The sequence below is a fragment of the Genypterus blacodes genome, unplaced genomic scaffold (genome assembly GCF_046128005.1).
Source record: "Genypterus blacodes isolate CSIRO-AG114 ecotype Tasmania unplaced genomic scaffold, CSIRO-AGI_Gbla_v1 ptg000073l_1, whole genome shotgun sequence".
Taxonomy (NCBI): Eukaryota; Metazoa; Chordata; class Actinopteri; order Ophidiiformes; family Ophidiidae; genus Genypterus; species Genypterus blacodes.
The window spans coordinates 1,945,921-1,967,500 of NW_027466883.1; the positions used below are offsets into that span (position 1 = coordinate 1,945,921).

General features: G+C 42.0%; 4 protein-coding genes across 4 annotated transcripts; 1 reads left to right on the top strand and 3 right to left on the bottom strand.

Annotated features, from left to right (window-relative positions):
- Positions 1 to 582: 582 nt before the first annotated feature.
- LOC143006044 (zinc-binding protein A33-like) lies at positions 583 to 2,693 on the top strand. The gene has a single exon (XM_076157381.1). The coding sequence runs from the start codon at positions 583 to 585 to the stop codon at positions 2,011 to 2,013; it is 1,431 nt and encodes a 476-aa protein (XP_076013496.1). The 3' UTR covers positions 2,014 to 2,693.
- Positions 2,694 to 4,250: 1,557 nt separating this feature from the next.
- LOC143006095 (ankyrin repeat domain-containing protein 66-like) lies at positions 4,251 to 5,105 on the bottom strand. Its single transcript, XM_076157432.1, has 3 exons — positions 4,967 to 5,105; positions 4,520 to 4,748; positions 4,251 to 4,383 (listed from the first exon to the last, which is right to left on the bottom strand). The coding sequence occupies exons 1-3, from the start codon at positions 5,103 to 5,105 to the stop codon at positions 4,251 to 4,253; spliced, it is 501 nt and encodes a 166-aa protein (XP_076013547.1).
- Positions 5,106 to 6,621: 1,516 nt separating this feature from the next.
- On the bottom strand, positions 6,622 to 8,898 carry LOC143005988 (ankyrin repeat domain-containing protein 66-like). Its single transcript, XM_076157290.1, has 3 exons — positions 8,760 to 8,898; positions 7,364 to 7,592; positions 6,622 to 6,864 (listed from the first exon to the last, which is right to left on the bottom strand). Exons 1-3 carry the CDS (start codon positions 8,896 to 8,898, stop codon positions 6,744 to 6,746), a joined length of 489 nt encoding a protein of 162 aa, XP_076013405.1. The 3' UTR covers positions 6,622 to 6,743.
- A 361-nt stretch (positions 8,899 to 9,259) lies between these two features.
- tdrd6b (tudor domain containing 6b) lies at positions 9,260 to 15,427 on the bottom strand. Its single transcript, XM_076157288.1, has 4 exons — positions 12,566 to 15,427; positions 9,937 to 12,061; positions 9,556 to 9,613; positions 9,260 to 9,340 (listed from the first exon to the last, which is right to left on the bottom strand). The coding sequence occupies exons 1-3, from the start codon at positions 15,425 to 15,427 to the stop codon at positions 9,591 to 9,593; spliced, it is 5,010 nt and encodes a 1,669-aa protein (XP_076013403.1). The 3' UTR covers positions 9,260 to 9,340; positions 9,556 to 9,590.
- Positions 15,428 to 21,580: the final 6,153 nt, after the last annotated feature.

Here is a 21,580-nt window from a genome sequence, read left to right on the forward strand (position 1 = left end):
GGTTTATGTGATAATCAAAGACACTTGGAGTCTAAAGTGCGGGATGATAAAAGCTAATTACATGAGCTGCAACCAGGAGTGAGACTTTGATCATCTAATAAAGTCTGATGGTGTTTCTTATTCTGAGCCTCCTGACTTTCACTCACACATTCATGCATTTCACTCTTGTATGCTGAAAACATCAGATCCCAAATGTTTGTCCAAGCAGAAATCTTCCACTTCCTGTTCCCTTGTCAGTCTTCATCTCTCACAGTGCTGAAGTCACTAGACAGAGATGAGAGGTCTGCAGTGTTTGGGAGCAGAATGAAACAGCTGAGGTCAATCCTGTCCATCCTGTCCCACAGCCTACAGGACAGATCGTCCACGTGTTTTATTGGCTGCAGTTGTAATGATGAATGATTCACTTGTGAAAGAGGAGGTGAGAATGAAAGTAGAGTCATGCATTGTTGAACAGAGGATAGACGCCATCACAGGGTGTGAGACCTGCACTGAGAAACATCATCTGGTGGATTATAAGAAGAAGATTTAGGGAACTTTGATTCAGTGAGTCCATATTCAACAATAATTTGGCTGTAAGAGAAAATGGCAGAGAAAAATGTACTTGTCAGTTATTTGAGCTGTCATGTGTGTACAGAGACATTCAGAGATCCTGTGACTCTCAGCTGCAACCACAGCTTCTGTTCCAGCTGCCTGGAACAATTCTGGGAACAAAGTAAAAACAAAAACTGTCCGATTTGTAAAAGGAAATCATCAAAAGAAAATCCTGGAGTGAACTTTACTTTGAAGGAACTTGCTGACTCCTTTGCTGGGGGACTGAAGTTAAGACCATCTGAGACTCTGAAAGAAGAGAAAGAGGAGGAAGAGGAGCTGGTGTGTAGGAAACATAAAAAAAAGTCTAAATTGTTCTGTAAGGACGAGCAGAGAGCTTTGTGTTCTGTCTGTGAGTTCTCACTCCATCAAAGTCACAATGTGGTTCCTATAGAACAAGCAGTCAGTGAGCTGAAGGACCAACTGAAATCTGACTTAGAGTCTCTGCAGGACAAGAAGAAGAAATACAAAGAAGCTAAGGAAACATACAAGGAAATGATTGAACACTCCAAGAAGCAGCTGTTGTCCACAGAGAAGCAGATCAGAGTCCAGTTCAACAAGCTCCAGCAGCTCCTGAAAGAGGAAGAGGAGTCCAGACTGGCAGCTCTGAGGGAGGAAGAGGAGCAGAAGGGGAAGGCTATGGCCAGAGAGATGAAGAGGATTGAGGAGAAGCTCTCCTCTCTCTCAGACAGTATCTGTGCTGTTGAAGAAGAGCTGCAGAAACACAACGTGTCCTTCCTCAGCACTTACAAAGCCACTCAGAGCAGAACCAGATCCCAGTGCTCACAGTCAGATCCACAGCTGCTCTCAGGAGCCCTGATAGATGTGGCCAAACACCTGGGCAACCTGTCCTTCAGAGTCTGGGACAAGATGAAGGACAACATCACCTTCACTCCTGTCATTCTGGACCCAAACACTGCAAAGGGATGGCTCTATCTGTCTGATGACCTGGCCAGTGTGAGACTTGGAGACACACACCAACAGCTTCCTGATAATCCAGAGAGAAACACTTACTACGCCATTGTTCTGGGCTCTGAGGGCTTCAGCTCAGGGAAACACAGCTGGGAGGTGGAGGTGGGAGACCATCCTAACTGGGAAGTGGGTTTGGCTACAGAGTCAGCTGACAGGAAGGAGGAGATATATGCTTCACCAGAATATGGACTCTGGTTTTTGCTGCATCGTAGTGGAAAATACACTGATGGACTTGGTGGGACAGTGAGTGTGAAGAAGAGTCTCCAGCGGATCAGAGTCCAGCTGGACTATGACAGGGGGGAGGTGTCCTTCTACGACCCTGAAGACACGACTCCCATCTACACTCACAGAGACACTTTCACTGAGAAACTGTTTCCATATTTCTATGTTGGAAAATCTGCTGATGCAAAGAGCAAAGAGCTCAAAATCTGTCAGACTGAGATTTCTCTGTGATTTTCTGTTTTGGTGGTGGAATTAAACTTTTGATTTAATTATTCACTGTAGAAGAACTGAGATGAATGAAGATTAATGACTTTTATCAACTTTATTCATGGATAAAATTGTCTAAATATTGATTTTAAGTTCCATAAATTACCATGAAAAGTTTCAGGAAAATGATCCTAATCTCTTTTAGGATTCAGTTATTAGCAGTTTGAATTTGTGATCATTTGGGATTTAATTGATTGAAAATTCATTTCAATCTGAGTTTTGTGAAAACATGTTTTATTCCATCATTCAGCTTTTCATTTTCTGCTCTGAGCTTTTAAATAACACGGTGTGTTTTACTGTCCAGGATGAAGATGTTTTGATGTAATCAGCTATTTTCTGTTTACAGTGTTTGTGTGTGTGTGTGTGTGTGTGTGTGTGTGTGTGTGTGTGTGTGTGTGTGTGTGTGTGTGTGATGAAGCTGAGGTTCTCTCATGTTAGCTTGTGTTTCTTCATCCTGCAGCATTTATAAAGGTTGAACGTCTGCTTGTTTCTCTGATGGAGGTTTATGAACCAGAGAAACATGAAGCACAAAGTCATGTGGAGGGTTGAGAGAAATACATTCGTCACCACTGTCACTGTTGAAATGTTTCATGTAAGTGAAATCATTTGATCTGTGCTCAAATATAAAATCCTCTCTTTCATCATCTCTTCTCCGTGTGTATCCATAGTTACACAGTGCAAATGTTGTGCAAACGTATCTGCTGTAAACACACAGAGACGTTCCCTTTCTATTGAAACTGTCATTTTATTGGTTAACACATTTTCTGTAAGTAGCAGAAACACGTGTTGCACGGAAGAGAACAAAGCAATAATCTGCAGAATCAGAGAACTAGAGGATGAATATGATCATACAGAACAAAGACAAAGTGGCACAAAGAGACAAAGGCAAAGAAGAAAGAGAAACCAGAGAATCAGGCTGGACACAGGGCGACGAGGAGGAAGAGTGAAAGACGACGGAGAGGAGCAGACTCAGTGTTGTCAGTGCAGCTTAGTGAGTGTGTGGAGGAAGAAGATGGCCGAGGTTCAGAGTGACCACAGTCACTGCAGCTCATCTCAGTGAAGCTTCATGTGACTGAAGGCAGCAGAGCCTCACTGAGCTCAGGACGACAACAACAACAACAACAACAACAACAACAACAACAACAACACAATATTGGCTATAAAAGAGGAAAAGTGGAGAGATGAAGATCATTTCATTTAAACTGCAGAAGGGTTTCAATTCATTTGCATCCAGATGTTATGTCCTTATAAATCTAAATGTTTTTCCTACTTGGCGAAGTTTTTACAATCAATAAGTAGAAAGAGTAAACTTAAACATCATGTGTTCAACCTTTTTACTGCAGATGATATGATTCTCTTTCTATTCTCTTTCTGACTTATATTTGTATATTATTGATTTGATTGATTAGATTTTCTTCCTTATCTGCAATGCAAACACTGATAAATTAGCAAATGCAATTCTGTAAATACAAAACTAAAATGAACTATAATCAGTTCAACACTTTTGTTGTCCAGATCACAATAATGCAGCATTATTGTCTGGTAGATGGTGACACCTGTCTAAAAACATAAGTCTGCTATTCAAATGTTGCTCTGATTGGTGCTTTACTCTGTGTGATTGCGCCCCCTGCTGGAGCTCCTTCCCTCCCTGCAGCGCCTTCATTCCTGTGTTTGCCCTCATTTTGAATATGTGACTCTTATTATAGTGATGTTGAAGGCTAATAAACACACTAAAGAAGAAAAGAAAAACAACACCTTTGCACTGAACATGCTGCTATTTCTTCTTTGCTATTTATCCACTGTTAATATTGGGGAAAAAAATGCTTCCTTAAAAATAAAGAGAAAAACAAAACAAATTCTTCAACTCTAGGTACCACTGGCATCAAATTTTAATTATACTAATGACAAAATATAATAATTATATTGATATAGTAATGATAATAATAGATTTGACTCAAAACTTTATATATTGTATTTCCAGTGCACTGTTTATATCACACAGGTGTGGACAGAGAAGGTTGGTGTGACACAAACACTTGTAGGGGAGGGAGGCAGGAAGTACAACAGGAAGAAGGAATCACACTGAGGAGTGCTGATTGAACGCCAGTGTAGTTAGTGACACACCTACAGTGTAGTTAGTGACACACCTACACTGATGACCTCAATCATTTCTGCTTGTTTTTGGTGTTCCTCAAATGGCTTTACATCATCTCTAAATCACGCTTCTTACGCTTCTTACCCTCACGGAGCTGTGCCCACTCTTCATCTGTGTCGTCCAGAGTGATTCCTCTTATGGCTGCCATTATCCGATTAGCCCGGGCCTCGACCTCGGCGCTGAAAAATGCAAAAGAAAGCAGTTTACTTATTGAACATTAGTCTGTTATACAATTAAAAGATAACCAAGTTGATGAGAAATTAACACCGGAATGTCATTTAGTATAATTTAGGAATTTCATCATTTTTCTCTTACTCTTTAAGGAAATCAACACACTCTTTCTGTCCGTATATTTCGGCGATCCGTACTGGTTTGTCTCCATAGTTGTCCTCCAGGTCTATGGGCGCTTGCACAGAGTGCAGCAGATGCAGCACAGCCAGCTGGTTGGACTCTGCAGCGCAGTGAGCAGGAGTCCATCCGTGTTCAGTCCTCAGACAGGGCCTGGCTCCGTGCTCCATGAGGATCCTCACTATGTCTGTGTGTCCTGAGATAAACCTTCCTTATGAGCAAAATCTTATTTACAGGGACAAACTTTAAGTGTCTCTTGATGGGGAATAATGGAATAAACTGAGGTAGTAATAATAATAGTCCACATTGACAGCTTCTTTGGTACTAATTATGCAATGATGAAGTGGAGCGTTGTAACTTGATACTACCCTTTAAGACCTGGATGTGTGTGAGGAAAGCAAACATGGCGCCTACCTTTGGCTGCAGCCCAGTGCAGAGGAGTCTTGTTGCTCCAGTTCACGTCTTTCTGGTTTGCGTTGCTTTTATTTTGTGTCAGCAGCTCCTCAACCTGGTCAAAGTTTCCCGCTGCTGCTGCTTCATGCAACTCTGACATCTTATTGAAAAAAGGTCGCTTGGCAACAACTTAACACATGAAGAGAGATTGGATTGGAGATTGGAGATTGCGTCATTGACATTGCTGCGGAGGCTGATATGACATCATAACCTGTGGGAATGAGGTCCTCATAATGGCAAGGTCCATGGGGATTGCAGTTGGCCTGACTGGGTTTAAAGATCCCAAAATCCCATGCACCCGGGTTATGTCACTGCAGTTGCGTTGTAAGACACAAAATGGTAAAAAGCTGTCAGCTACAATGCTGCTACCTGCTGTCAAAGAGATGAGGGTCTTAAAAATCCACTGTTTTTCATGGGGGAAACATATAAACGATAAGTCTAATATCTAATGTTAACAACATCACCTTATGGTTTCATGCAGAAGAGTAGTAATAGTATGGCTAGTATAGTATGAGATACATTCTTGGGGCTATACAAGGCCAGTGTTATTGCAAGCTGCAGTCATCAACCACTTTCAAGACATAACTACCCTGAAACCTTCAGTCCTAGAAATCATGTTTATGCTGATGATTAAATAACTATAAGACCAGAACCCTTTACAACTCTTGAAATGAGGACTAAGGTGTCATGTCCATACTTACAGGCTACGTTTAGCTTTCTCTCTGTTTACAGCACCAGGTTATCGCCATACATTTAGTCCAAATTGTGATGATGCAACATATTTCAGCCCTGACATGGAAGAAGTGATCCATTACCAAAATAATAAAAGTTACAATTTGTACAAACAAGTTTATTTATTCACAACACAGAATTGACAAAGAATTTTATAAAAACCTACAACGAAACAAACAAGATATTACAGCTTAGTTGAATATGAGTGGTGTTACTATAGTCACTATGTCAGTATTCACATATTCAGTCTCCGTTTGATTATCTTCCATCACTATTAAGCTTTCCAGAAAGACCCATGCAGAAAAGTCCAGAGTGGGTCCGGCTGTCGTCTGCGGCAAATCACTGATTCTGCCTCGTCACTGTCGTCGCATTTCTCCGGATGATCCTCCATATTCAACACCGTCACTCTGAGATGTTGTAGAAGTCATCGTAAACGCCGTCATCCCAGCAGCCTTTGCAGATGTCAAATCCATCCAAAGCACACAGAAAGGCCTGCGGAGCCTTCATCTCCGTCAGCGTGGTAGGGATTGATCCTACATCCTTTATGATCACTTCAGATTTATTGCCGTATTTAATGAAGAGAACACAAAGAGTATTGGCGCTTGATGTCATTCTGGTACTAATGTCTTTTCATTCACCTATATTATTAGTAGTAGTTATTTTCTTCATTCTTTCCCAAGGCCGTTGATCTCTATGGATGTACAGTGCGTCTATTTTTTCTTCTTCAATACTTATGTTTCCCCTCCAGAGGTCACCAGAGAACGAAGAAACACAACAAAAGAAAAAGCTTAACCACGAAACCAAAGATTATACATTGAAGCACATTGTCTTACTTTCAGTGATGAGGGTATATCAGGCTACAAGGTCTGAATTCTGTACATCCTCTTGTATTCTGTTTAACTGAATAATAACCTCAGATGATCTAATATGCACTGAGAAATTCATCACACAGAATTACCACTTGGCCATAGAATCTCTTTGTCCAGTTTGTTTGGCGTAAAGTTGCCTACGTCTTGCTGGTTTTAATGACCCGCTTGTACTTTTCTGCCCACTCTTCATCTGTGTCGTCCACAGTAATTCCTTTTTGTGCTGCCATTTTCCGATAGGCCTGGGATTCCACTGCTGCTCTGAAAAATACAGAAGAAGACGGTTAACTTACTTTTATAAAGACCTGCAAGTTATCAATATATCCCTGTCACCTAGGGTTACAGAAAACACTTCCACATCCTCAAACCCTGTCAGTTCTCCCTACTCCTTCCTCTTATACTTTTGGCCTGTGGAATTGTCCCTCTGCTTCAAAAAGCCTAATTTATTCACAGCTTTACTATCAGACATAAAGGTACAAGCCCTGACTGAAACCTGGATCCTCCACCCAAAGTCTCAAACTTCTGGCTTCAAGCGAGGTCACTCCACTGGAACTGCCCTCTTGTCTGTAGTAGTCAAATCTCCACATTTAATACTAACTAGACCTGTAAATGTAGCCAAATAAAAAGTTCTATTTACTAAATGTAGTGTAGTAACAGTTTGCAATGACTAAGTACAAGAACAGAAAGTACACAGGTGTGAAAGTGTGAGGTTGCACTCGAGGTCAGTGTTGATGTAGGGCTTTCGTGATTTGTCTCTTACTTATTAAGGAAATGGACACACTCTTTCTTCCCGTATATTTCGGCGATCCGTACTGGTTGGTCTCCATAGTTGTCCTCCTGGTCTATGGGAGCGTGGAGGGCGTGCAGCAGCCGCAGCACAGCCAGTTGGCCGTATTCTGCAGCATAGTGAGCAGGAGTCCACCCCTCGTCAGTCCTCAGACACGGCCTGGCCCCGTGCTCCATGAGGATCCTCACTATGTCTGTGTATCCTGAGATAGAAGTTTATTAGGAGCAAAATCTTATTTACAGTGACAAGCTGTCGTGCTGGATTCACATGGTGACAGCAGAAAAACAGGCCGCAGCAACAGAGGACAGGCGCAACGGCAGATGCCAAATAGTTGCCATAGTAAAGTACAAGCATACGCATTTTTATTAAGGTAACGCTACTAAAATGAACAAGCAACAAACATGTTTTTAACTTAGGATGAAAAAGCCAAATGATGTTTTCCTTTACTTGTATATGGTAAATGGACTACACTTATATAGTGCTTTTCTCAATACACTTTACGATGACCTCACATTCATTCAGGAGCAGTTAGGGGTTCACTTCTACAAGCTCTCTCTGGGGAGGAGTGTGTAGGAAGAGTGTGTGAAACAGGTGCTGCCAGGATACATCAGAGTCCGACTCATGAAGTGCAGGAGTGCAAGTCGGCGAGAAATTCCCAGATGGTCCTGGATGCTCAGCTACTCGCTCACAGCACAAAATTCCCACAATGCATTTGGAGAATTGGCAGACTGATGCTGTTTTATTTGGTGCTATAATCAGTTTGTCTTTCTTGAAATTATGACATTAATACATTTTGTGATGACATGGAATAAAGAATTAATGTCACAAATATTTCTTTATAAAAAAAAACAATTGTTACAGAGCCGCTCCAGCTATCTCACTGATCTCTGCTGCCATCACTAACATGTTTATTTGCGGTTTGGCGTCCACATTACGCAATTAAAGCAATACACACACATTTATTAGGACAATTGCGCTTATTTGCCTACTTAAAACACACAATTGGAAAGCACGTGGCCCTTGTTTACTGGTTTTGACAGCTCGTTACTGCGCAGCTCCAGCCAAGTGTGACGTCAACGAGTCAGAACATTGGGCCAAGGTCAAGATGTTTCTCGCAGCACAAGTACAACATCCGGTTCGTGATTGCGACTGCGGTAAGAACAACATCCGGTTTTCCGTCTGCTGTCACCATGTGTGAATCCAACATTAGTGCCTCTTGATGGAGAGCAGGGCAATAAAATGAAGTTACGATAGTCCACTTTCGGAGCTTCTTTGATACGAACAATGTGGTGGTGAAGCGGTGTGTTGTAACTTGAAACTGCCATTTAAGAACCTGGATGTGTGTGAGGAAAGCAAACATGGCGCCTACCTTTGGCTGCAGCCCAGTGCAGAGGAGTCTTGTTGCTCCAGTCCACGTCTTTCTGGTTTGGGTTGCATTTATTTTGTCTCAGCAGCTCCTCAACCTGGTCAAAGTTTCCTGCTGCTGCTGCTTCATGCAACTCTGACATTTTGTTGAAGAGGTTGCCGGGCAACGTTCAACACAAAATGGAAAAAAAAGAAGGAAAAAAAAGCGCTGGAAACTGCAATGCTGCCCCCTGCTGTTCAGAGAGAGAATCTTTGAATTGTCCATGACTTGAAACGAGTAAATGGCAGTTATACCAAAACCTTTATACATATCTTAACATTAGAACCGATGTGTTTTCATATTCCTCCCCAAATCACATTATTAGAAGCTACTTGTTTTATACATAGAATACAGCTCCATGTTCTAAACACATTACGCATTTTGTGTTGAATTAACAAGCCTGTCAGTCTAAACATAAGTGATCCTGAACAAAAATGGTTCTTAAGCTTAATTCGTACACACAAGTTCATTTATTGACAACAGAATTTATTCATTTTTCAGGTCACAAAATGCCAACTGGTTTCCCCCACAGCCAGTATTCGGTTCTGAAACAAACAACCACACACTGACTTTAGATTACAATTTAAAAACATGGCTTTCCAAATTAAGACCCATTAAAGAAAAACATTGTTTTGGTAATTTAGTCTTGCTTATGTTACTATAATCTGTTTTAATTAACATCCAGTTTCACTTAAAGTTGTTTATGAAGAGGTAAAACATAGTAAATGGGTGAAAAATTAAACATGTTAAGTCCAACTACCATTCAGTCAATTGGCTTTTGATGATTGCAGCCTGTCACTCATCTTTGGCCTGGTCCCCTAAACAGGAAAGATGATGAGATGAGAGATTAAGTCAAGTTACATGGCATTCAAGTAAAGCTTGGCTAGAGACATGATAAACAAAAGCTAGGGTAGTCCTCTATTATTTACATAGAGTTTGTGTTATCATTCTTTCAAAAAAAATCAGAATTGTGAGGTTTTGATTGCTCTTACTGAATAATTTCATCATTTTTTACAGGTTTAAAATTGTGGGAGCTGTCGCTGTTGAATACTAAAAACAATCATTTGTATTTGTTGAAAAGATGCAATATGAACTAAAAACCTACCACCACAATTGAGCCATTCAGACAAAGTCTACTAACCTGGTTCCAGACTCTCTGCCTTGGTGTCGTCTGTGGCAAATCCTTTACAGTGTTTCTGCCCCATCACTGTCGTCACATCCATATTCTCACAATCTATTTTCACTGTATACTGAGGAACGCCGATCTCTGGATGATCCACCATATTCAACACCGTCACACTGATATGTTTATCAATGAGTAAGTTGTAGAAGTCATCGTAAACGCCGTCATCCCAGGAGCCCTTGCAGCTGTCGAATCCATCCAAAGCACACAGAAAGGCCTGAGGAGCCTTCTCCATCAGAGAAGGAGGGATTGATCTCACACCCTTTATGTTCACTTCAGATTCATTGCCATAATCCATGAACAGAACGCACAGTGTATCGTCGGTCCTGTGAATGACCTGAGCTCGATACCACTGGTTGTCACTAGAAAACAGCGCGAGACAAGGACTGCCAAGATCCGGCGTCCTTTGTGACACCGCGTCCTGTTCTGCATTTCCGACTTCCTGAGCAAGTGCTGAAACTTGGTTCAGTTCCTCTGCGTTGGCATGCTGACACCAGAAGTAATCCGGTCCCACAATGCAAGAGGCGTAAACCTCCTCTGTCTTGCTTCGGGATACGTTTGGCTTTGTGTACTTGCACGTTTTTAGAATTCGATTACTCCCAGAAGACTCCATGTGGCCGTCAGGGAGGAAGTCTGAAGTTACAAGTTTTTCTGTTGTGGCAATTTCTATTGCAAAAGCTTTCCAATATTTCTGCATCTCTGTGTTCACAATCATGCTCTCACATTCAATCCTGACTGCGTACTGAGGTACTCCAGTCTCTGTGTGATCCTCCATGTTCGAAGCCATGGTCATGTCAAGTTGTTTATCAAGGACAAAGTTGTAGAAGTCATCATAAACACCGTCGTCCCAGGAGCCCTTGGACTCATCGAATCCATCCAACGAGCACAGAAAGGCCTGAGGATCCTTCTCCATCAGACATGGAGGGATTGATCGGACGTCATTGATGTCAACTTCTGCCTCATTTCCATAATCGATGAACAGCACAGAAAGATGATCGGCAGTTCTTCTAATTACCTGAGCTCGATACCACTGGTTATCACTGGAAAAGAGTGCGAGACAAGGACTGCCTGGATCCAGTGACCCGGGAGACATTGTGTCAGACACTCCATGTCCCACTTCCTGGGCAAGTTTGGCCACTTTGCTCATGTCCTCGGTGTTTGCATACTGACACCAGAAGTATTGAGGACCAACAATGCAAGAAGCGTAAACCTGCTCAGTCTTGTTTTGGGACATGTTTGGCTTCTTGTACTTGCAGGTATTTAGATTTTTGTGCATCACATTCAACTCACTTTGACCATTTTGGCTGAAGACTTCTGCAGGAGGTTTTTCTGCGGTGACATGTTCTGTACAAGATGCTTTCCAGTGTTTCTGCATCTCTGTGTTCAGAACTACATTTTCACACTCGACTTTCACTGCATACTGAGGAACTGCAGCACAAGGGCGATTCTCCATATTCAACACGGTCACACTGAGTAGTTTATCCACCAGATGGCTGTAGAAGTCATCATAAACACCGTCGTCCCAGGAGCCCTTGGACGTATCAAATCCATCCAACGAGCACAAAAACGCCTGAGGAGCCTTCTCCAGCAGACTGGGAGGGATCGATCGGACGTCCTTGATGTCAACTTCAGACTCATTCCCATAATCAATGGACAGAAGCGAAAGGGAATTGTCACTTCTGCCAGTTACCTGAGCTCGATACCACTTGTTGTCACTGGAAAAGAGAGCGAGACAAGGACTGCCTGGATCCAGCGTCTCTGGCGACACTGCGTCTGGAGTTGCCCGTCCTAATGCCTGAGCAAGTTCGGACACTTTGTTGAGGTCCTCTGTGTTGGCATACTGACACCAGAAGTAGTGAGGTCCAACTATACAAGAAGCGTAAACCTCCTCAGTCTTGTTTGGGGAGACGTCGGGACTTTTGTACATGCATACATCCACATTTTCCTCAGGAATAGAAGGAAGGCTGAGGTGCTTCACATTGTGTCCACTTTGTAACAACCTCTCTGACAGCACAACTTCTTTGTCCTTAAGTATGACATTCCAAACATTTCCGGTCTCTTTAACAAAGCTACATGTGAAAGTCTTTTTAGGATTTTGCGCAATGACTGTTTTGAAGATGGACACTGCATCTTGGTCCCATTTGTCATGTTTGCCATTCCCTCCTGAAAGGGCACAAGCTATGCTGAACTTTGCAATAGAAACAAACTCTTTGTTGAGGTGAGAGGTTCTGAGACTGGGGAATGTTGCCTCATTGCCGTAGTCAATGAATCCAACCTCAACCATGTCGTCCTCACGTTTGCATCTGACAACTGCACGATAGCAGGAGCTGTCATCAGATTGAGCTTTTACCAAATCACCAATCTGCAAATCACTAAAGTTAACTGGATCGCCAGCAGCTGACTGGTTAAGCTTCACCAGAAGAGAGTTCATTTTATTTTCTTCCTTTTGGAACTGAACAAAAAGGCTGGAGGGGCTGCAGAAATGTGAAATATACACCTCGGCTGACGAGCCTTCTTTTATGAGCCGTAGTGGTAAATCTGTGACTGTGGCTCTCCTGGATACCAGCTTTCTTTCTTCCTTTTGAACTCCGTGTTGTGGTGCAGAGATTTCAGTGGTGGACTTGTTGTTTGTCTTTACTGCAGCACCGGCACACATTCTGTCGCTGCTGTGGACTTTGTTTTGATTCATCTTCATCCTCGATGGCGACACATCCACGTGGTTTTGCGTTTGACAATTGAGCACATTAGCCTTCGGGTCAGTCCCCTTTCTTTGTTTCACCTTGCCGATCCTCTCCCTGACCAGCTGATTTACATTCAGGGATCCATCATAGAGCTTTACAATCAGCTTCCCATCTGAGGCTTTGGCAACCACTGAAATGGTAAAATTATGGCCAACGGCTTGATCTGCAAACCACTTGTGGATCTCTTGTGGTACGTCAGCTGGAACTTTGAAAAGTGAAAGTGGAATAGCCTGCATGGGCACATCCCGGATCAAACTTTCTTCAGTGGCAAGGGGACAAACATCTGATTGTTTTAATGTAAGAGTATCGCCATAGTCCACAAAATGCACTTGCAGATTTGGAAAGGGCGACATTACTTGACCTCTGTACCACTGATTATCAGTGTACCTAGCAAAACAAACACTGCTAACCCCTAGTGGTTGATTTGTGCACACTGGTTGGCCAATTAGTTGCCCAACATCTTTTGATAATTTGGCAATCACATTAAGATTCCTGTTGAGCTGGCAGTAGAAGTGGTCGACTGTCTGTGAACAGGTTATCAAGACCTTTTCTTTTCCACCCACCTCAATATTATGGGTGGAGTAAAGATATGCACGCGATGACACCAGGGAAGAAGCTCCAGCCTCTGGACATTTCTCAGCCATCAGCTCAGAAGCGCTGCCACTCTGTGTTTCGATATCTACCACATTAAGCGGCAGACCTTCTCGATCGGACGTTACAGCTTTTACAGAGCATTTCAGCTCCAAAACTGAATCCACAATCTTCTGAAACTCTGGCAACGCGGCGTCGCTCCAAGTGGCAGTAACGGGATCAGCGGGGTGCTTCTGCCTGGATAAGCAACACTGGAACGCCTGAGCATCCAGCCGTAAGAATGCTGGATCGATGGGGCGCACATCTCTCAAAGGGACCTTTCGATTTTCACCATAATCTATAAATCTGACATCTACGACAGGGGAGTGCTGGCTTGCAATTATCCGTGTTCTGTACCACAGGCCATTCTCTGGGTGACGAGCCACGCAGACCGAATCCACCAGCGGTTGGGGGTGAGCGGAGGCGTAATGGTTTTTCATGTCATGCATCAGGAGTTTAAGAGAGTCTCCATTATCTGTATTTTGACACCAAAACTTCTGAAGACTTTCAATGCAGGATATTTTGACACCAATAGTACTTCCAACAGGAAATATACCATCATGAGGGCCATTTTGCTCCACAGGGTGAGCGTCTGGATGTTCTCGGGAAGAATTGTTGTCCAGACTGTCCATGTGATCTTTCCCAACGTCATCTCCTCCGTTCTTGGTGCGCTCCAGCGTTTCTTCTTGCAATTCATCAACATGTAAGTCGGCTTTATTTGGAAAATGTATGTTTTGTTCATCTCCAATTGCCATAAGAATTGACGAGGGTAAAGATTCACTCTGGACGTTTGAATCATTTTCCGTTTTTGAGTCTGGAAGATATCCCACCTTCTCCATAAAGCAAGTGTTTAAGCATGCACCGCTACCTTCAAACAAAGTGACATGATAGATATTTTGGAAAGCATTGTAGCTGTCAAACCTGGCAACTACCGTCTGGTTCAGGAGCAGTGATTTCAAGCAATCGATTTGATCTTCACTCCATCTGGTTCCATTATCTTTTACACCATCAAGAGAACACATATAGGTGAAAACCGGCATTCTCTGGAATTTCTCATGCAGAGGCCTGATGTCTCCAACTGCAACAAGTTCAGTTTTTCCACAATCCACATGCAAGACTTCTACAGTGGGATCATCAGCCAAGATATTTTGCTTCAGTAAAGAGCGATGCCATCTGCCGTTTATCCCTTTAGCTGCACATGGAGCTCCACAGGCCTGTGGCTGTGCATCTCCTAAATCTGAACTCTTCACTTCATAGTGTTGGTGGATCCGCTCTGATAAGATCTTTAGTGATGTAGAAAAAATGAGGAGTTTACAAAAAATCTTCTCTGGATCATTTATCTCTGTCACTTCAACAGTTTCATACGTTTCAGTTTGCAGTTCAGGATAAAAGTATTGGTTAAGTTTCTCAGGGTGGCTACTCAGATTCCCTTTCTTTTCCTCATGACAGACATCAGATGCTTCCTGGTTGGGTAAATTCAGAGATTCAAGCACAAAACATTTAAACTGATCCACTGGGAGCTTCCTTGCAACTCCAACTTTAAACATGTACTTTGAAATGATTGGTATGTCCAGAATGAATGTCCTGTCTGGCATCAGCACGTGTTGAACCAGTCCGTTAAATCTCTTGCCAGGCAAAGAGTTCAAAAACTTTGTGGCTCTTTGAGGCCAGTTGTTGTCAACGGAAACAACATTTGCAAGAATGCATGATTCAATTTTAGGAGGAAGATGGAAACTGTCGCTTTGGCCCCATGCTAAGGTTTCACTTCTGGCAGCGTGAGGCTGTCCCTGGTCAATGAGGAAGATATTGTAACTCTGCTGGTGAATGGATACGATCCGAGCTCTGTGCCAGACGTTGTTGATGCAGACCAGACACAGGTCCCCACAGCGTCCTTCCATCTCACAAAACCTGCGCTTAGGAATCTGAATTTCCTCCATCATTCTTTCAAAAATATGCTTCCGATCATCATTAGAGTTAACCCACAGTTCCACCACACCATGACTGGGGTTTAAGTTTACCCTTGTGATGCGAACAGGTAGTGTTGATCCTGGCGCTGGAAGCCCGGGAATTGAACACATTGTCAAGCCCAGATTGAAAATTCACCTGCAAAATAAGCATGGAAATGAATCATTGTTGGAGCAAAATATATGAAACATTCATTTAAAAAGTATCTTAAAAAGGTTCATGGGAGGAGATGAGGGGAGCAACTTAAACAGGCCTCAGCAAGATACTGTACTTCTTCAAAACAGCATAATAATCCAACTTCTTTTTCTAAGGATATTGAAGGAAAAACATGAAGTTCTGGCTTTATCTACTGTATGTGTTTGCCTTGACAATGAAGATTGTGTAAAATCCATTCATCAAATAATTAAGATAAATCAGCACCAATTCATAAACTTTGCCAGACATTTTCATCCAGTGAAAGGAAAATATGTCTCACTTGCCTACTGGTTGGATGACAAATAGAAAGTATGGTGATAAGCAGCTCTCAATGGTGCTAAAATAATGTAATTTCACACATAATGCTCGATAGGGCATGTTTGGTTTATGTTATCACTTATAATAATGGCAAAAAGCTGTCAATATTTGTGGTTGAATGTCAAACTGAGCAACATCTGCCAGATTAGATAACATTACTACAACTTCCTCCCTGCAAAAGGGTAAGTGTCTTTCAGTCGTCATTGATGAGGAGCTTGTGATCTTCCTCTTTGCTGGTGCATTTTGCTGTGATTTGCTGGATTGATGCACTAGTGTCTTGAATATCACATTCTCCTCATGTTGTTGCAAACTGCACTGGCAAAGACTGACAACGATCCCAAGCACAACCATTTGAACCCACCATCAGGATCAATTATCACATTTGATAATCATAATAATACATTTACATTTGTTAAAAAACAACATTTGATGGTGAATGATCTGTTCTGTAGCAGGACTGATGCGGTTTATAACGTTTGTACCACGTTTGAATCCTCACTTATCTTATTAATTCAGTAATTTCCCTTGGGATAATAAACTTTCATCTTATCTTATCTTATCTTATCCATCTACACAGACGAGAGGCTAAATAGATCATATCAATTCTTCTTTAAAACAATCTGTAAACTTGGGCACGTTGTCGTTCACCTTCACTCAATCACGCACGCACGCACGCACGCACGCACACACACACACACACACACACAACACAGCACAGCACATGCACACAAAGTGCTCGGCACGAATCAGTTTGCGTCATTTTTGTGAATAAAGTGTGAAACTGATTTGAGCTTCTTGTTAATTCGTTGATAGACACGAGAGCTTCAAACAGTCAGCTTAGTGTTTCCTCACCGTGAAGCTGCGGGCGGCTCGTCTCAACGGCGGCGGCGGGCGGGGCTCTGTGCTCTTTGGGGGCGGGGCTCTGTGCTCTTTGGGGGCGGAGCTCTGTGCTCGCCGGGTCTTTATAGGCTTCCTCTGTCGGGACCTCTAATCACACCGGGATGCATTTCAAAACCTTCAGCTGACCACATACAAAAGAAACTATGGATACAAGCCAAATACATTTTGTTGTACATTTCTTTACATGAATTTGTAATTCCACAGCTATGCATTGTGAATTCATTTTAGATATTATGATAGTGAAGTAGTGTAGTGCTCACTCTCTCTCTCTCTCTCTCTCTCTCTCTCTCTCTCTCTCTCTTTAAGCCCTGCAAGCTGAAGAGCAAATCAGGTGACAGTTCGTCTTCATGTACTGTAGCTCGCATACAGCAGACACACTTTGGAATGAAGACTAACACACTAATCTGAACTTCCTCCCCCAATCTGTATACATTCTTTACTCTTGTTTATAAGTTCTCCTCCATAAACTTGCATGAATGCGTTTTACGTGCATGGCACTGTTTTCCATCCTACCACCGTCTGGTATATTTATGTTTACTGATGTTTTTAATATGCTGTAAATGTCAGTTTACTTTGGAAATAACAGTGACTTCAAGTTAGTAACTGAACTGATTGGAAAGTTAGATTGTGTGGTTGTCATATTGTGATTTCACTCTGATGTTGTCAGCATTTATTTAAGTCAGCTGTTTTGTTGCAACTATTCATTTAAATACCAAAACAGTGGCGTAGAAAGAGGTTGAAAGCTTCATAGGTCAGTTATTGCAGGGTTAAATGAGACTCGCCATGTCATTTGCTGTGTTGCTGTGCAAGAACTGACCTAAGAAAACTAAAACTAAAAACTAAAAAAAGATTTCCATTGTTGCTAGCGGTGATCAGCTTTATTGCTTTCGGTTCAGAGAGAAAGAGCCGCTGATACGAGAGTTGAAGGAGGCCAAGGAAAAAGAGGAAAATAATTACAAACGTCAGAATAACCTTCAGCTCTGCCAGGTGAGTCATAAGTGTTCCTCTTGTATTAAGTATATACAAGTCTGTTTATACATGTGCAAACCCTTCAAACCATCACCAATACATAAACTGACCTCTTTTACTTTACATGCTGTATTTTATTGTTTGCAGTAGATCAACTGGTTCCATCTTTAAAGTAATTTATTTTAAAGTTGTGTTCCCCTCTGTCTTCCCATCCGTCAACCAGACAAAGGTAATTTTGATGGAAAATAAGCGCCAGAGCGTCAAAAGCAGGATGGACCGGCTAAAGGCTGAGCAGGAGTCTATATCAGAAGTGAATCTTAAGTTAGAAGAACAAGTGAAGGCCATTCACAACAAACAGGAGGTGCTACAATCTTAAATGACATCATTATTCTGATCATGTGACGTGTACACCCTCTATATTCGCTGTAAAGTGATTGAATCTCTTGTCATAGCAAACAGAGTAACATCCTCAGGACGCCCCGTTGAGCTTTAGCTGTTTGTTATTGTTTGTCCTGATGAATCCTTGTTCTTTCTCTGTATGATATGAACAGTAATAGAGACACAGAGCAGACAAAAGGACAGAAGGCTGTTATCCTCTGCGACAGGACAGCTTGCAGAGCCCAAGAATACGTCCTCAGTGTCCAATCAAAACATCAAGGACAAACGTCAGGCACTTCTGTGTGGGGAAACTGAGGTTCACAGAAATGTCTTGTTATTTAATGAAAGTGCTCAGTTTTCCTAATATCCAGTGACAATTAATGAACCAGCGTTGTTCATATTGACTGCAACTCCAAATGGAGGAGGAAAAAGCAGCTTTGCAGCAGCTGATCAAACAAACTGAAGCTGTTCAGTGATCACATCCTCTGAGCCGCTGCGATCCATCACCACAGGACTGTTTACATTCGTGCTGTGATCACTGAACTTTAATTGTTATCATCAGGCATGGGATTGCTTTTGGAAAATAAACAAATCCATAAACTTCACTTATTTGAGATCTCCAGAATTCCACAATATGGGTTTGTTGAATTTAATTAGCTGAAAATGTCGAAACTGTCATAATTTGGTTTTGCTTTGTTTACTCAGTCAGCTTGAGTAATAACAACACATCTGTTCTAATGTCTGTGTGTGTGCTCTCGGGGGCGTGTGTCAGCTTGATGGACCCCACGCCTGCAGTCCTGCCTGCAGAACTGCCTGAAGGCCTTTTGCTCCGACAATTACAGGGACGAGTTTGTCCTTCAGCAGCTGATGTCTTCTTATTATCGCAAGGGCAACAGATCATTGTCAGTCCTTCCTGCGTAATGATTTACAACCTTACATTGAAGGTCAGAAACAGGAGATTTGTTGATCCTTTTTTCCACACTTTTGCTTTTTAACTGAAGGACACATTTTAAAGACACAGTACACACGCTGGTCTTCTTCTGCTGTTTCTCTGCCCGTCTTGGACATAATCAACACAACTATCCCTGTCATCACAAACTGCCTGAGTGACATGAGATGGATGGAATCCGTTCTGATCATCAAACTACCACCGTTACTATCTCGCAAATAGCTGTCTGAAGGTTTCATGTATGTTGTAGGAGTTACATTTATATCTGAACTCCTTCTGGTGTTTGATTGCAGGAGAAAGAAGCAGTGAGAAGGCCGAAACACTGCAGCGAGGTAGATCAGGTGTGTGCGAACCGATGTCATGCCTCTGATATTGCCAGGGTCAAATATCTCAGTGGTGACTTACGATTATTCTGACTATAACTTCTGATAGTTTGATTATATAATGTAATTTCGAAACAGTATTGCTCTGATTGTCTTTGATTATTTTAACCTCCTAAATTTCCCATCCCAGTCTTTTTATATTATGGGGAAATGAACTTCTCACATGATTGTTATGTTCTTAATTATTGAATAGTGTTTGTGAGTGTGTTAAGATGAACCCAGCGTTTTGTCTACCAGAGGTTAAGCTATTAAAAATGTGTTTAATATGTCACATTTGTAAACTTGAAGTAGTTACCATGTATTTTGTTTGGAAAGTTTTCATGTTTTCTCTTGATCCTGCCTATGTTGGAGCCACACCTGGAGGAATCTTCAGGCTCAGCTGTCGAGGTGTCAGCTCCATGTGAACCCAGTGACTGAAAACATCCAGACCGTGGAGAGCAAACTGAACTGCTCTGCTCACTGATGTGTAACCATAGCAGATTTAGAATTTTGAAAGAAAAAGAAATTCTACTTGATTGTACTTTCATGATTAGAACACATCCAATTTCATTTTGAAGAGCAAATTAAAAGTATTCAGTTTGCTGGTTAATGCAAATGCAGCGTAGTGATCATCAATCACTGACTCAATGACGTGACTCAGGCTTTTGAGCAGGATGTTAACCACAGCAACCATGCTGACAGGATGAGATGAGACCTGAGCGACAGCAGGTGCAAGGCAACGCCAAGACCATCCACATGGAAATCACAGAGCTGAAGGAGAAGATTGGCGTGTTGGAGAGCAACCATGGACAGCAGCAGCAGGTGGTCAGGTGCCACGAGTCATGACATTTTTTAGGTCACACAATCTGCTGCGGTTATGAAACTTCTGTCCACTGCGGTTCAATTTAGGAATTCTCTCCCCTCTGCATGCTGAAACTCTCGCTGTCTGCCAGCCGAGTCAATCAGCTCTTCAATCGTCTAAACAACATTGGGTCAGACGGGCAGAAATGTTACAAAATTATACAAAACTACGTCAAGAATCTTTGAGAAATATATTTTTTGTGTGCGTGATTGGGTCCAACTTTTCTCTGATGCCTTCCTCTCATTAAAGGTTTCTGATACAGGTTATACTTCAATAACTTAATGCAGAATTTAAGATTGACAACCATAGAAATGCGTCCAGGAAGACAAATCCAATAGTTCCTGAACTGCCCTGAAAGCTTCATTTTGATCGGTCCTTTACTGGTTAATATGGAGACACTAACATGTGAACAGACAAACTAAGAGGCCGAAGTGTAGACCCCTAAATGAAAATAAACACCTGGTAATTGTAATAATGTGTCTGTAATGTGAATTTGCATCACCTCTCAGGCGATCATCAACACATGCTCGACTTATACATATTCGAATACAGGTAGCTTGGTTAGATAATGTAAAGTAAGAATATTTTGTTATATATATATGGGCATTCACAGCAATGATAATGACTTAGAGGATTCAGTTTATTCCCTTAACGCTGTCTTCCTTTGTTCACAAAGAATGCATCAAACTGGAACTTGCTTGAGGCGATGGCTTCAAAGAATAAGCTGCTCACCATTGTGGTTTATGAATACCAGTAATAAATAAAGCAGCCCCCCGTCACACTTAAAGGTAACGCCTCCAGCTAGAGAGGAAGATGATGCCGCTGTCTGGTTGCGAACGCTTCTTCTTCCTCAATGCTGGCTCTCGCTGTGGGAGATCACAGAGTCGCCCTTCATATGCCTTCACTAGCTTCACGTCAGCCTGGATTGGATTTAACTAAGACATTAATGATAAACAAAACCTCTTCACTTTCCACACAGCTGAAGAATCTCTGTGGATCCCCCCCTTGAGCTGTCTTCATCACTCCACTGACCACTAGGTGACCCTCTCTATACTGTATGTCTCTCCTCACACATTGTTCTTGCTTTAACTCTGACATCATTGTTTCCTTCATGAGGGCTGCAGTGCCCCACCAAGAATTTCCACTGAATTCCAATCCATTATCGAAGAGATACATTTAATAAGTGATATTTAGAAATTAAATTATCCATTTTATAATCTACCTTATAAACTACTATAAAAATAAAACCATCATGATTTAATGTGCCAATTCTAATACTCTGATATTAAGAGATAAATCAAATAGAATTGATTTGAATTGATTGTGAAAGAGA

Bases quoted from the DNA above. Each gene is read 5' to 3' on its own strand.
- LOC143005988 (XM_076157290.1), bottom strand. From the start codon at position 8,898: ATGTCAGAGTTGCATGAAGCAGCAGCAGCAGGAAACTTTGACCAGGTT. The intron at 7,593-8,759 runs GTAGGCGCCATG...CTTCTATCTCAG, and splicing joins GCACTGGGCTGCAGCCAAAG to GATACACAGACATAGTGAGG. The intron at 6,865-7,363 runs GTAAGAGACAAA...TGTATTTTTCAG, and splicing joins TGTGTCCATTTCCTTAATAA to AGCAGCAGTGGAATCCCAGG.
- LOC143006044 (XM_076157381.1), top strand. From the start codon at position 583: ATGGCAGAGAAAAATGTACTTGTCAGTTATTTGAGCTGTCATGTGTGT.
- LOC143006095 (XM_076157432.1), bottom strand. From the start codon at position 5,105: ATGTCAGAGTTGCATGAAGCAGCAGCAGCGGGAAACTTTGACCAGGTT. The intron at 4,749-4,966 runs GTAGGCGCCATG...GGTTTATCTCAG, and splicing joins GCACTGGGCTGCAGCCAAAG to GACACACAGACATAGTGAGG. The intron at 4,384-4,519 runs GTAAGAGAAAAA...TGCATTTTTCAG, and splicing joins TGTGTTGATTTCCTTAAAGA to CGCCGAGGTCGAGGCCCGGG.
- tdrd6b (XM_076157288.1), bottom strand. From the start codon at position 15,427: ATGTGTTCAATTCCCGGGCTTCCAGCGCCAGGATCAACACTACCTGTT. The intron at 12,062-12,565 runs GTTCAAAAGGAA...AATCCTAAAAAG, and splicing joins TCTCTGCACCACAACACGGA to ACTTTCACATGTAGCTTTGT. The intron at 9,614-9,936 runs GTTAGTAGACTT...TTTCCTGTTTAG, and splicing joins GGCAGAGAGTCTGGAACCAG to GGGACCAGGCCAAAGATGAG.